The 12931-nt window shown below is 46.9% G+C and overlaps 1 protein-coding gene across 1 annotated transcript; it reads left to right on the forward strand.

The window, feature by feature from the left end:
• Positions 1-1415: 1415 nt before the first annotated feature.
• On the forward strand, positions 1416-11003 carry LRRN4 (leucine rich repeat neuronal 4). The gene is made up of 4 exons (XM_065400616.1): positions 1416-2106; positions 3802-4006; positions 8741-8878; positions 9701-11003. The coding sequence occupies exons 1-4, from the start codon at positions 1416-1418 to the stop codon at positions 11001-11003; spliced, it is 2337 nt and encodes a 778-aa protein (XP_065256688.1).
• Positions 11004-12931: the final 1928 nt, after the last annotated feature.

Below are 12931 nucleotides of genomic sequence, written 5' to 3' on the forward strand. Positions count from 1 at the left end.
TGAAACTGGAGTGATTATATTGTGTTATCTTGACAAATAAAATATGCAGAATTTTAAAATATTGTGCGCAGATAATTTTTTGGCGCAGAAATTTAATTTTTTTGGCACAGAATTCCCCCAGGAGTAACACTAGCACTCTGCCAGTACAGTATACTGGTATTGTTATACCATCAGAGCACTCCTAGTGTAGACCTTGCCAAAGGAGCCTGACTTTCAATGGAACCCAGCTGCTTTTCCCCACAAGCCCCAGTGAAAGGAGAGTCAATGGGCCTTGTGCTCCTAAATCCCCTGGGGGCTTTTGAAAATCTCCAAGATCATTCTCTTAGAACCCATAAGATTCCGACACTTGCATTCTGCAGGCCACTTCGTAGGAGCCACCTTGCCGTGGGCACGCCTGACCTTCCAAGCCCTGGCTCCCCACTGCCAGTGCACCACGTCATGAGAGAACAAGCCCATGGCAAGGTGGAAAACGTGATTACCACGAAATTGACTTTTGGACCTTTAGAGGCAAGCTCCTGTCTGCTCTGTATGGCGATTAAAGAGCCCATTGAACTTCACATAAGAGGAGACGTTTGCTCATTCTCTTTGACCAAAATTATCCCCTCATGCACTTGCTGTGTATGTATTGTTTTTACTACTTATTTATTTGTATTGTGGTAGCACCTAGGCATCCTGGTCACGGCCCGGGAACCCACTGTGTTAGGTGCTGAACAAACACAGAACCAAAAGAGGGTCCCTGTCCCAAAGAGTTTACAGCCTCAGGGTGTGTCTGCACTAGAAAGCGCTATGGCTGTAGTGTAGACACTTACTACAGCAATGCAAGGGGTTCTCCCATCGCTGTAGCAAATCCACCTCTCCAAGAGGCGGTAGCTAGGTTGACGGAAGAATTCTTCCATTGACCAAAAACTGTCAACACTAGGGACTTGGGTTGGCTTAAGTACGTAGATGGGTCAACCTAACTTTCGTGTGTAGACCAGCCCTAAGTTGGCTGCTGCTCTCCCCTCAGACCTTCAGTTCTGAGTATACAGCTAGGCAGAGATGATAATGCTGCATGTGTGTTTGTACAGCGCCTAGCACGATGGGTTCCTGGTCCGTGAGTGGGGCTCCTAGGTGCTAGAAAGATAATACAACTAATAAATAATAACAGATACAGTTTGGGACACACGTTGGTTGCCTTTGGGATGAAAGGTTTTATGTACCTTTAAATATGCTCAGATGAGACTTCCTTCCCAAATGCCTGATCTTTATGGCAGTTTAATTACAGCAGAGACTCTAATTATCACCTCCACCATCTGCAAGCACCAGCAAAACGTTTATTGGTGTTTTGTTTTCACATAGCTCGTGGTAGCCCCAAAGGGCTTTAATTTACTTCTCTATATTGCTGTTTTGTTTCCCCCACCCTGAAAAGCAAAAGAATGTTTTCCCTCCTGCTTGCTCTTTCTCTGCTGGCGTGGGAGGCGGCGGCCGGCCTGACAGACAGAGCAGCTCCAGCTGCGTTGGGGGATTTCACAGCTCTTTTCCAGTTGACCCAGCAAGACCCCTGGGAAAACGACGTTAATCTTACCAGCATGTCCTGTGAGGATCTGAGGAACAAGACATGGACCCACTTGCAACTGAACAACAACAGCCTGCAAGCCTTCCCTGCCTGCCTGCCTGGGGGACTGGAGGCCTTAGACCTCAGCACCAACCAGTTGTCTGCGCTGAGTGGCGTGGAGATAGCGAACTTCCCAAAGCTGCGCACCCTCTGCTTGAGGCACAACCACATCCAAGAAGTTGCGTGGGGAACCGGAGCCCTCAGTAGCCTCCAGTTCCTGGACCTAAGTGCTAATAAATTGTCCTCTCTGCCATCATGCCAGACGGCCCACCTGCCAAACCTGAAGTGGCTGTCGCTGGCCGGAAACCCCATCACTGAACTCCAGCCTCTGGCTTTCTCCTGTTATCCACAGCTACAGTTCCTGAACTTGTCTGCCACTCTGCTAGGGCATGAGAATGGCGGAGGGATTAGCGCGTCAGCCTTTGCCATGAGCGTGTTGCAGGGAGACACCGAGAACAGAGCTAGGAGCACCATTGATGTGCTTGACCTGAGTGGGACCTTTCTCGAGAAAAGTAAGTTTGAAGATTTTTGTGGTACACATGGGGCCTGATCAAACCTGATGAAGCGAAACCACTGTTAGTGTCACAGCCACCAGCAGTAGAACTGGGGACCTCCGGAGCTGTTGGCAGGAGCTGCAACAGCTTGAGGTAAAGGTCACTAGCTGGGGCTGTAACAGACTCCTATCCTCCATGGATCGGGCACAGCGGAGGAAGCTCTAAAACACCCCCACCAGTTGGTTACAATAAGCAGGGGTGGGAATTCTCTTGTGTAGACAAGACTTCAGAGGGGAAGGTGGAAAAATAGCTATTAGCACAAGCCAAGCAACTACACCTGCCCACAACAGAATTTCTCATCTGTCCTCGTAATCCCTCTATCCCCAACCACTATCCTCTCCGATTATCCAGCTCTCAGCCTTGGGCTATCTTTAACTTCTGCCTTTCCTCCTCTTTTCCTATCCAGTCTTCCCAAAGCCCCTCTCTTGTTCTTCAGTGGCCTGTCTAACATCTGCCTTTCCTTTCTCCCCCGTCCCCCGCAGCTAAACCCTGCCTAATCCCTTCACTTTCTCCTCTTATTTTTGGCACAGCCCAGAGAGGCTTCCACCAAGACCAGGGCCTCATTGTGTTAGGCATTATCAATCCACAGAGCAAGAGGCAAGCCCCACCCCAAAGAGCTTACAGTCCAAATAGACAAGATAGGACCATGGGAGGATGATCATCCCCATTGTATAAATGGGGGAGCTGAGTCACAGAGAGGCAGTGACTCAGAGTCTGTGGCAAAGCCCAGACTGCACCCCAATCTCCTCAGTCTAGTCCCTTAGCCGCAAGACCATCCCTCCTCTCTCTGACAGTCTGTCCCCTCTCTCTCTCTCCCTCTCCCTCCTGGGCTCCTGTAACATTTCATCCAGTCAAATGGGTACAATAATTCCGACCTGGTGAGGTTCAGTGAATGGATAATTGCTCAAATCCTTTGAGCAAGACAAAGGAAAGTAGCTGTGGATGTGTAAAGGGGGACTATAAACCTGCTGTTCTCATACAGCCAAATCCAGGGATTCCCTAGCAGAGGTTCCAGCCCAGTCGCTAATCAGTCCAGCACTCTGCGCTGCGTGAGGGCGCTTTGCCTTACACATGTGCTGCTAAACCGCTGGGGAAATAACTAAAGCCCTGGGAAATTATTTTTTTTTTTATAATTTTTCATGTTACTTTTTGGGAATTTCACGTTAGTTTGATTTATCCATTTTATCCATGCTGGGGGGGGTGGGGGGTCCTGCCCTCAGGAGCTGAGAGGACCTTGGGGGTTGGAGTCCACCCAGTACTCACCACACAGCAACAGCTTCTGTGCCCCGGGGCTGGGCCCAGCTCTTCACTCTGAGCATCGTGACCTGGTACCCGGGTCACAGCGCTATTCAGTTTTGGCCCAGCTGCCCCCCATCATGACAGAAGGGCAGCCAGGCCACACCTCAGCAGCACTGTGACCGTGTGTGCCGGGTTGCAATCCCCGGAGCAGGGAGCCAGGCCCAGCCCCCCCAGGAGCCGCCGCTGCAGGGTGCGTGTTTTGTTTTATTTCGTGTTATTTTGCATTTGCTCTAACCAGCAGGTGCATCAGTTTGTCAGTACAACTCAATCCACTGCAGTCTGCTTACTGGCCAGTCCTAAATCCAGCACAATGCTCTGCTCACGTACCCATCACCCGGGTCTTCTCTGCTTCAGTTCAGCAGGAGTGGGCCCAGGACTTGGTCAGCCTTAGGTCGCTCCACCTTGCAAGGATGGCCCAGCTGAGGAGCTTCGACACGGATCTATTCAAGTCACTGCCCAGGCTGAGAGAACTGAATTGCCAGGACTCCCGTGCGCTGAGCGGGGTGAGGACGGAGCTATTTGACGATGCTCCTCACCTGACCTTTCTCACCTTCCAGAAGTAGGTGTTTTCTTTGCTCACCCATGTGTTAAAATGCCGCTGTCTGCTGAAAGTGTCTAGTGACAGCTGGGTCCCCTCACTGCCCCCATAATGCCCCTGGAGTCATCCGAACAGGAAGGTCTTTAGTGCATGGGGGAGATGCCATTTCAATTCACATGGAATTCTTGCACAGCCTTGTTGGCACAGCAGAACTAGGATTTCCCAGGCTGTGTGCCAGAGTCTCTTCCCTGCTCCAGCTGGTGCAAAGATGCCAGAAAGATGGCAGATCTCTCCACTGTTGGGGAGAGTTCCCCCATAGCAGGAAGCTGCATAGCTAGCTCCTATGCTACTCGCCCTGCAGCCTTTAGTAGAGAGGGCATGCCGGGCACCTGTTAGAGCGGTGTGGCTGGAGTACACTGCACTCTGGAGATCTCTGGCTGGCAGAGAGGGCCATAGTCAGCTGTGCAGACTAGAGCAGCCATGAAGTTGCTCTAAACTTCACCAGCGCTGTCCTAGAACTGTCCCCAGAATCAGACACGACTGACTTCTTCACACGCTCCCAGCCTTGCTGCGCCAGTGGATACTGGGAGTAGCAGAGAATCTGGCCCCAAGGGCCAAACTCACATCATGAGGCAGAAACTGCCTGAAGCTGCCTTAATGAGGCCTCCTGAGCCTGGTGCAGTTGTTGGCACCTGTCAGTGTGCGGCTCTTTCTGTACAGCTTCCTTTCCTGGGCAGACGGGTGACTTAGAACAGTCTGTTTCACTGAACTCGAAAGGCCAGAATTCCCTCTCCGCTGCACTGACTTCAGCGGAGATGCAGGAATGGAACTGAGAATCTGGTCCAAAGTATTAATGACCCTGCAGCTTAATCACGCCTGGGTTGTGGAGAACCCAATGCCCCCCATTCCCTCGCCTTTGGAGTATTTAGCCTCGACCAGGCCTAAGTGCACTCAGCAGACGTTATAAGGCTGATGGACTGGAGATTTATGGAGCGAAATCCCCGCTAGTGTAAACTGGCACAGCTCCATTGACTTGATGATTTCAAAGTTTGTGAGAATGGGCTTGTCTGCATTGTGGGCTAAATTGGCGCTGCTGTGATCGATGCCGCGGCTGTCGATTTAGCGGGTCTGGTGAAGACGCGATAAGTCAATGGGAGAATGCTCTCCCGTCAGCTTCAGTACTCCACCTCCCCAAGAAGCGGAAGGTAAGTCGGCAGGAGAGTGTCTCCTGTCGACATAGCGCAGTGTAGACACTGCTGTAAGTCGATCTAAGCTACGTCGACTTAAGTTACGTATCTTACATAATTTAACTAGCGTAACTTCGATCGATTTACCTTCTTAGTGTAGACCAGGCCTAAGTAATTCTACTGGGTAGACCCTAGGAAGAGAGATGGGAACAATAAGTGAGACATGCTCAAACCAGGAACTTGAAATATCTACTTAGGCCTGGTCTACACTGGGGGGGATCGATCAAGTTACGCAACTTCAGCTATGTGAATAACGTAGCTGAAGTTGACGTACTTAGATCGACTTACCGTGGTGTCTTCACCGTGGTGAGTCGACTGCTGCCGCTCCCCCGTCAACTCTGCCTGCGCCTTTTGCGGCAGTGGAGTACAGGAGTTGACGGGAGAGCGTTTGGGGGTCGATTTATCGTGTCTAGACTAGACGCGATAAATCGACCCCCGCTGGATCGATCACTGCCCGCCGATCCAGCAAGCTCTTTGCGGCAGGGACCCTCTTTTTGGTCTGTATGTGTACGGTGCCTAGCACAATGGGGGCCTAGTCTACAACTGGGACTCTTACGCATTACAGTCATACAAACAATAAATGATAATAATAAATACCTGCCTACAGAATTCACTGACTGCAAAGACTAAAACAGGAGGATTAACGTACCTGGGAAAGGGGATTGTCGAGACCGGAATGGAAATGAAAGGTTTGGATGACATAAGCAAACAGTTTGGATAGGAGATTCGAGTCAGCGGACCGGGATAAGGAGGGTTGACTAACTGCTGTAATGCTGGAGCTCTGGCAGCTTCTCTCTGCATTGGATGGTGGAGAAGGGAAACACAATGTTACACCCTTAGCTTTCCTAAGAAGATTTAATTAAAATAATGAAGGTTAATTGTTAAACACTGGAGTCAGGGCAGACAGGTGCGAAAGGCAAGTGGGTAGGGGGAGCTGGCTCAAAGAAGAGAGAAAGCTGTGGAATGTGATAGTAACATGTGACACTGCATAAAGCTAAGAGCAGGGTCTCCCAAGGGGCAGCTTGGAGCCGCTTTGTGTATCCTCTAGATCAGTATCCAAAATTCTCATGCCAGGCATTCGAGCAATAGCAAATAGCAAGGAAAACTGCAGTGGGACATGGGATGTTTTAGGGAGAGGGAGAAAGGAAAAGTATTTTCATCATAAGTTACATCTTCAGTGCACCTTGCAGATGTAACTAACTAACCCTCTCATCATCCCTGTGCTACAGGGAAGTATCATTAGCACCATTAGCTGGGGAGACTGAAGCATATTGGGGCAAATTCTGCAGTCCTTAAGTCCCATTGATTTCAAGTGACTTCTGCCTTGCCAACCACATGCCTTCAAAAATCATGAGCTGGGCCCTCCAAAATCAGGAGATTGGCTTAACAATCATGAGATTGCTTTAAAAAAAACAATAAATGTGTGGGGGAGGGTGTCTTTTGCTTTACCTTCTGGTTTTTGAGCTTTTGGGATTCAATTCGGGGCATGTTTTCACATGGTTTTTCTACAACCACAGGGGTGAGAAACTCCTGGTGCTGGAGTTTGAGGTAAGAAACGCCAAATACTGCGAGACTCATGATAAAATTCATGAGAGTTGGCAATGCTGGAGTTTGGCCAAAGTCAACACCAGGTCACTAGCAGAAGCTGTTGGCTCTTGTGTCTACTCCCATAATCCACTAGACTATGCTAGTCTGTACCTCACTGCTGGTGTCCATTGTAACCTGTGTTGCAACAGAACCTCATACCAATCTCTTAAAGTACCAATATTCCATCGGAATAGCAGCAGTGCTTCATTTATGGATGGTGTTAGGGTGACCCGATGTCACGATTTTATAGGGACAGTCCCAATTTTTGGGTCTTTTTTTTATATGGGCTCCTATTACCCCTCCCCCCACTCCCGTCCCAATTTTTCACACTTGCTGTCTGGTCACCCTAGATGGTGTACAGGTATCTGTACTGTTTATTTAAACTTCCATTAGAAAGCCAGGCAGGAGGAGTTCTAGGTAGAAACTGCAGTGCAGCAGAGAGAGACAGTAGTTATTGCTTCTTGGAGAGTTTCTTGTTCCGTGTTAGGCGAAAGCAACTTTGTGATTCTTTACAGGGAAGGGTGCAGCGCTAAGGATGTATTTTGCATCACATACCATGGGTTACACAGTTATGAAGTAGTTAATGTAGACAAAGATATAACATGAACAGTGACGGCAATGTACCAGAATAGCAAGTATATTGCAAATAGAGCAGTCAGGGCTGATTAGGAAAGGATTTAGAGGATATTGTGGAAAATCCTTTAAGCCACCAGCCAGGAATATGAATGCAGCAGAAAATGAAAAAACAGGGCACTGGATGCGTGAACAGAGAACAGAACACAAGTCTAAGTGGTAGTGAACAAAGAAAAGATCAGACTCTGCTCTCAGCTACACTGCTGGATTTTGGTACAGAATTCACCCAGTGCTTGTACAGAAGATGGGCAAAGAAGGCCTCCCTATTCACAGAGCTTAGGTCTAACTCAGAAGGAAAAAGCACAAGACAATTCAGGCACAAGAAGTTGCAGAGACAACAGCAATGTTGCTATCCCCAAGTGTTCAAAACTCAGGAATAATGCTTAAAAATCATAGACTGGCTTAAAATCCTGAGGTTTTTAAAACAACAATAAATGTGGGGTGCTTTTTCTTTGCCTTCTGGTTTCTGACCCTGTCATGTGCACTCAGGTCACATTTTCAAGCTTTTCTCTGAAACTATGAGGGCTCAAAACTTAACTTTTTTTTTTTTTTTTTTTAAATGAATGCTGAGATTCTCAAATTGTTCCCTGGACTCCAGGAACTGGAACTTTCAGAAAAACATCAAATATGTTGGTAACACTGTACCAATGAATACAGCCCTGCGCGGATACAAAATCTGTATCCACATCTGATCCGCGATTCGCAAACATGGTCCGTGGATATAAAGTGGACATCTGCAGATTTGCAGGGCTCTATAAATGAGTCAACGTAAGGTGGATGCTTGGCACGCAGAAACTGAAGCTATTCCAAACATGGCGTGAAGGGGTTGAAAGGAGGCTGGAGAGTGAATTGGGAGCACCATAGGGCAGGAGAATAGGTGTCGGATGAAGTGAAAGCCAAGATAAATACAAGGGTTCAGGGATAAGACAAAACTTTACCAAAGCAGAGTTGCTAGGTACAGGGTCCTTTTCCTTTCCGGCTGCCATTCCTACTGCATTCGGGGAATGCCTTTAACATAAGTTTGCTGCAGCGAATGAATCTAAATTGGGGTGAATGTGATGATGCGTGAGGGAGATACATGAGCAAATGGGGTAATATGTGAGAATGAACTTGGTTTTCCTGAGGTGGGATTAGTAATCTGCTATGAGCCAGGAACAAATTACTGCCTCCCCAGGGAGCAGAGAAGGCTGCATGCCACCCCTTACACAGACTAGGCTATTAAAGCACAATCCAGCCCTGGGGCCTTAGCCGATACTTGCTAAAGATTCTCAAAATTTTCATCTCCTAGCTGTAACCTGAGTTCCTTTAATCCTTGGAATATCAACTCATCAGGTAGCATCAGCATCAACTTGTATGGGAATCCTTTAGAGTGCAACTGTGGACTTTCCTGGCTCCTTTCTGATCCGGAGAGAGTTGTACTGCAAAGGTAAATGACCTGTCAGCTGCATATTACTCACACACCAGGAATGTAGGAGTGAGCATAAAGATTATCCTGAGCCTGTTTACTTCAATTTTTGCTACAAGTTATGCATGGATGGTGTAGTTTTCCTGTTGAAATACAAACCCCCTCAATATTGGTCAGAATTGCCATCTGTTCCTCAAAGGACAGACATCTAAAATAAAATTTCCTTCAAGAACTAAGTATGGGCTAATTATATTTGAAAGCAGCACTATGCTGTTAACACAAGCAGAACTATAAAATGATGGCATCTACTGATAATTTATTCTCTGCCTCCCCCCATTAGTACTTTACTGCGAGTACAGATAAAACGTAAGCTAGCTCAGTGGCCTTAATGATATTGTGCCCTGGAGATCTGCAGTCAAATTGTGAGCTCTGATTCCTGAGCCAGTTGGGACTAAGAATACTGTGGAAGTAACTACACCTCACTCTACACTGCCCCCTGCTGTCAGATTTGGAGAGGCATTACTCAACATGGCCTTGGCGCTTAATGCTTTGTATGGTATGCCTTCAACTTCCACGGCACCTTGTTGAATCAGACCCGTGGCCTTCCCAGTTAGGGGATATTTGCTGCACCTTGCAAAACGTGTTGGTAATATGGTGAGGAAAATCAGCCTGAAAGTGCAGAACTGTAGTCAAGACTCTGCTGGGCTTTGGCCCCAGATTTCATGTGAGAGAACAGGTTTCTGATTGGCATTAGCAGCTCACTATCTGATACGTTTCATAGATGCTGATGGCGCCGTCCTATAACTGTTATGTCGATTCTAACTCGTTTGCTTCATCCTGCAGGGCATCCGACACAATTTGCAACACATCCTCAGAAGACAGAGAGAAGCCTTCATCCTCATCGTCTCTTTCGCTGTTACAACTCTATGATGAATGCCAGGCCAAGAGAAACACCACGTTCCCCACATCAAACACTCCCCCTCTCACAGAAGACTCTTCCAACCTTCCCATTATTGATTCCACTACTGCGGCAGCAACAATGGACTCTACTCTATTTGCCGAAGAACATTACAGCGACTCCTTGGTGTCACGGAACATGGTAAGTATGACGCAAACAGCTCAGATGAAGAACGATCCCACAAGTGCGGACGTTTTTTCCAAATCTACTACCGATCCCACTACTGAAGGAACCACAGCCACCTCTTCAACAATTCTGGGAGAGCTTTATAGCGACTCCTTAACTCAGCAAAGCACTGCGAGTACAATCAAAACAGATCCATTGAAGAGAAATGCTACAATGACTACTGCTCTGTTTCCCCAAGAGGAAACATTCTACCAGTCTACTAATAACCCTTCCACTGAAGCGACAGGACCAATAGGGACAAACTCTCCTCTTTTTCCTGGCACAGTAAGTCCATCTCAGAAAGATCAACGGCCGCAAAACCCCACAAAGGCAAACCCTATTCCAAATCCTACCCATGCTGTAATACACGTGGATTATGAAGATGACTATTACGATGATCAACCAAAGGAAAGCATAACTCAACCGATAATAGTCTCTTGTGACTACAACCCCTGCCACCACCTCCAGAAGCCATGCTCTGAACTTCAGAGGTTGTCCCCATGTCTGTGTCCTGGTACGTCTGGAGAAGACACTGTTCCAGATCCACCGAGGCTCAGAGAAGTGTCTGAAATGACAGACACATCAGCACAGATCCACTGGTGTGCCCCCAGTTCAGTCGTTCATACTTACCAGCTTGCATACCATGCCAAAGGCAGCGAGAAGAGCCAGATCCTGGTTGATGAGATCTATCCCACAGCGAGGCAGCATACACTATACAAACTTTCACCAGACACCACCTATTGGGTGTGCGTGATTGCTTCTAACAAAGCAGGATTGAGCCAGACGACGAGTGAGAAGATTTTGGGCAATCCATGCACCCAGTTTACAACAAAGCCCAGCTATATATCCATCATTGTGGTCTTGTCCCTAGCAAGTGGGGTCTTCCTAATCACCACCATGGTATTGTCTGTGTGTCTGTATCAGAAATGTAAAAAGCCTCACGCTGAGCAATACGGCACACACCTCATCTCTTATAAAAACCCAGCATTTGATTACCCCTTAAAACTGCAGCCATGTAATTAGCCCCAGGTAGTTTTGTCAACATATTTTGCAGTAAAACATCTTATAGCAACACATCTAAGTGGAATCCAGCTGCTCACTTGGTTATGAGTTCCTCACAGGGCTGACTTCATCTCTGTTGTAATTTCAAAGAAATTACACTGCGGACAGCTGTGGCTCCGAATGCTTTGTTTTGTTACAACAGGACACCACCTGGCCTGTTTCTGAGATCTCTCTTTTCCATTTCCAAAGATTTGTGTTTGGGGTGAAGTTTCTCTTTTTATTACAATGTATAATTATTTTCTGGCAGCTGATCGGGAGGTCCCAATGATGATGATTTTAAAATGAAGTGAGGAGGGATACGGGTGGCACAACCTTATGTGGAAAGAGGAAGAGGCATAGTCCTGACGTTCCTTGGCTATAGTACTTCTCTAAACTAATCTAAGGTGATGTTGAAGCACCCAGAAGAAAAGCCCTGATAGAAATAATCCCTAGCATGTATACAGTGCCTTTCAGCTGTAGATATCAGTGTTTTACAAAGGTGCAAGGGTTTATAGATTTTAAAATCAGAAGGGACTAGTGTGATCATCTAATCAAACCTCCTACAAAACAGTGACCATAGAATTTTGTCCTGTGATTCCTGCAACAAGCCCCTAATTTCTGGTTGGTAAAACATCTGTCATATCACTATACCCCTTGTACAGATGGGGAAATTACCAAGACGAAGGGCTAGATATTTTTTTTAAAAGGTCTTTAGGTGCCTAAAGGTGCCAATAGCTTTTGAAAAATCCCTGTAGGCCCCTATCTGCATCATTAAGCACTTAAAGACCTTTTAAAAAGGTGGCTCAAAGTCCACGGCCCTATTTAGGTGCCTAAATAGCAACGTCCTCTGTATCAAAAATGCTGTGCACACACAAATCCACTTGCACCTTTGAAAATCAGGAGCCTCGCTATGGATTTAAGAGCCTGACATTAGGCACCCAGGATTGGAAATATGGACGTTTGGGCTTTTGTTTAAATACCTACTCGTCCCCAAACACTTTTCTTGAAAGTGTCACCATCCTGCCTTATTAGTGCATGTCCCTGGACTAAGTCTACACACTAGCTGGCTGGTGCAACAGGGACTCGGTTGGGATTGTACTCGGATAACTAGACTGAGCCACGCTGCCATGGCCACACTGTTATTAGGCACTAGCAGAGTACACTTGTGTACATTTACCTGAAGTGAGAATTACAGCTGCTGCTGTGTAGCTGTACAATGAGCCTCCCAACATGTCTTCCAGCAAAACTAGGGCTCACCGGGACTTTACATCCCTCACAGAAGCATGAAAAAAAAGCAACAAGAAAAAAGAAAATCCTGTCAGTCCTTTATATGCTATAAAGAAACAACAAGAAGCCCATTTAAAAAAAAAAAAAAAAAAAAAAGTTTGCAGATCACCTTTAAATAGCCTAGTCTGTGTTTTGTGTATTAAGATGCTGCCGTGCTGGTTTTGTTTCCATGGTATTATTCCACTACGGCATGCTCCTCTCGATACAGAACACACATAGCTGTAAGTGAAGGCTTGTACAGGGGCAAAGAGTGTAAACTTTATTAGATTTTTGCTGTTGGAGATGGTTTGAACTCAATACAAAAATGTAATTGAAAAACAAATGATTGAAAATGAAGGATGGGAACAGTCTTGGGGTCCTCCATTGAGAGGGGCCGCACACCCACAATGCCAGCCGACCTCAGTGGGAATGGCAAATGTGCAGTACCAGCCACTTAAGAACAAGACCTGAAGATTTAATGAATAAAAACAAGTATATTATAAGCTCCTTGAGGCAGGGACAGTCTTTCTATTCCATGTTTGTACAGCGCCTAGCACAGGGGGTTCTGGCCCATGACTGGGGCTCCAAGGTGCTATCACAATACAAATAATAGAATGTTGTATGGAATCTCCAAAATGAAAGTA

This window comes from Emys orbicularis, chromosome 3, assembly GCF_028017835.1.
Source record: "Emys orbicularis isolate rEmyOrb1 chromosome 3, rEmyOrb1.hap1, whole genome shotgun sequence".
Taxonomy (NCBI): domain Eukaryota; kingdom Metazoa; phylum Chordata; order Testudines; family Emydidae; genus Emys; species Emys orbicularis.

Coding starts and splice junctions, on each gene's coding strand:
- LRRN4 (XM_065400616.1), top strand. CDS start 1,416: ATGTTTTCCCTCCTGCTTGCTCTTTCTCTGCTGGCGTGGGAGGCGGCG. Junction 2,107..3,801: donor TGGGACCTTTCTCGAGAAAA/GTAAGTTTGAAG, acceptor TCTCTGCTTCAG/TTCAGCAGGAGTGGGCCCAG. Junction 8,879..9,700: donor GAGAGAGTTGTACTGCAAAG/GTAAATGACCTG, acceptor TTCATCCTGCAG/GGCATCCGACACAATTTGCA.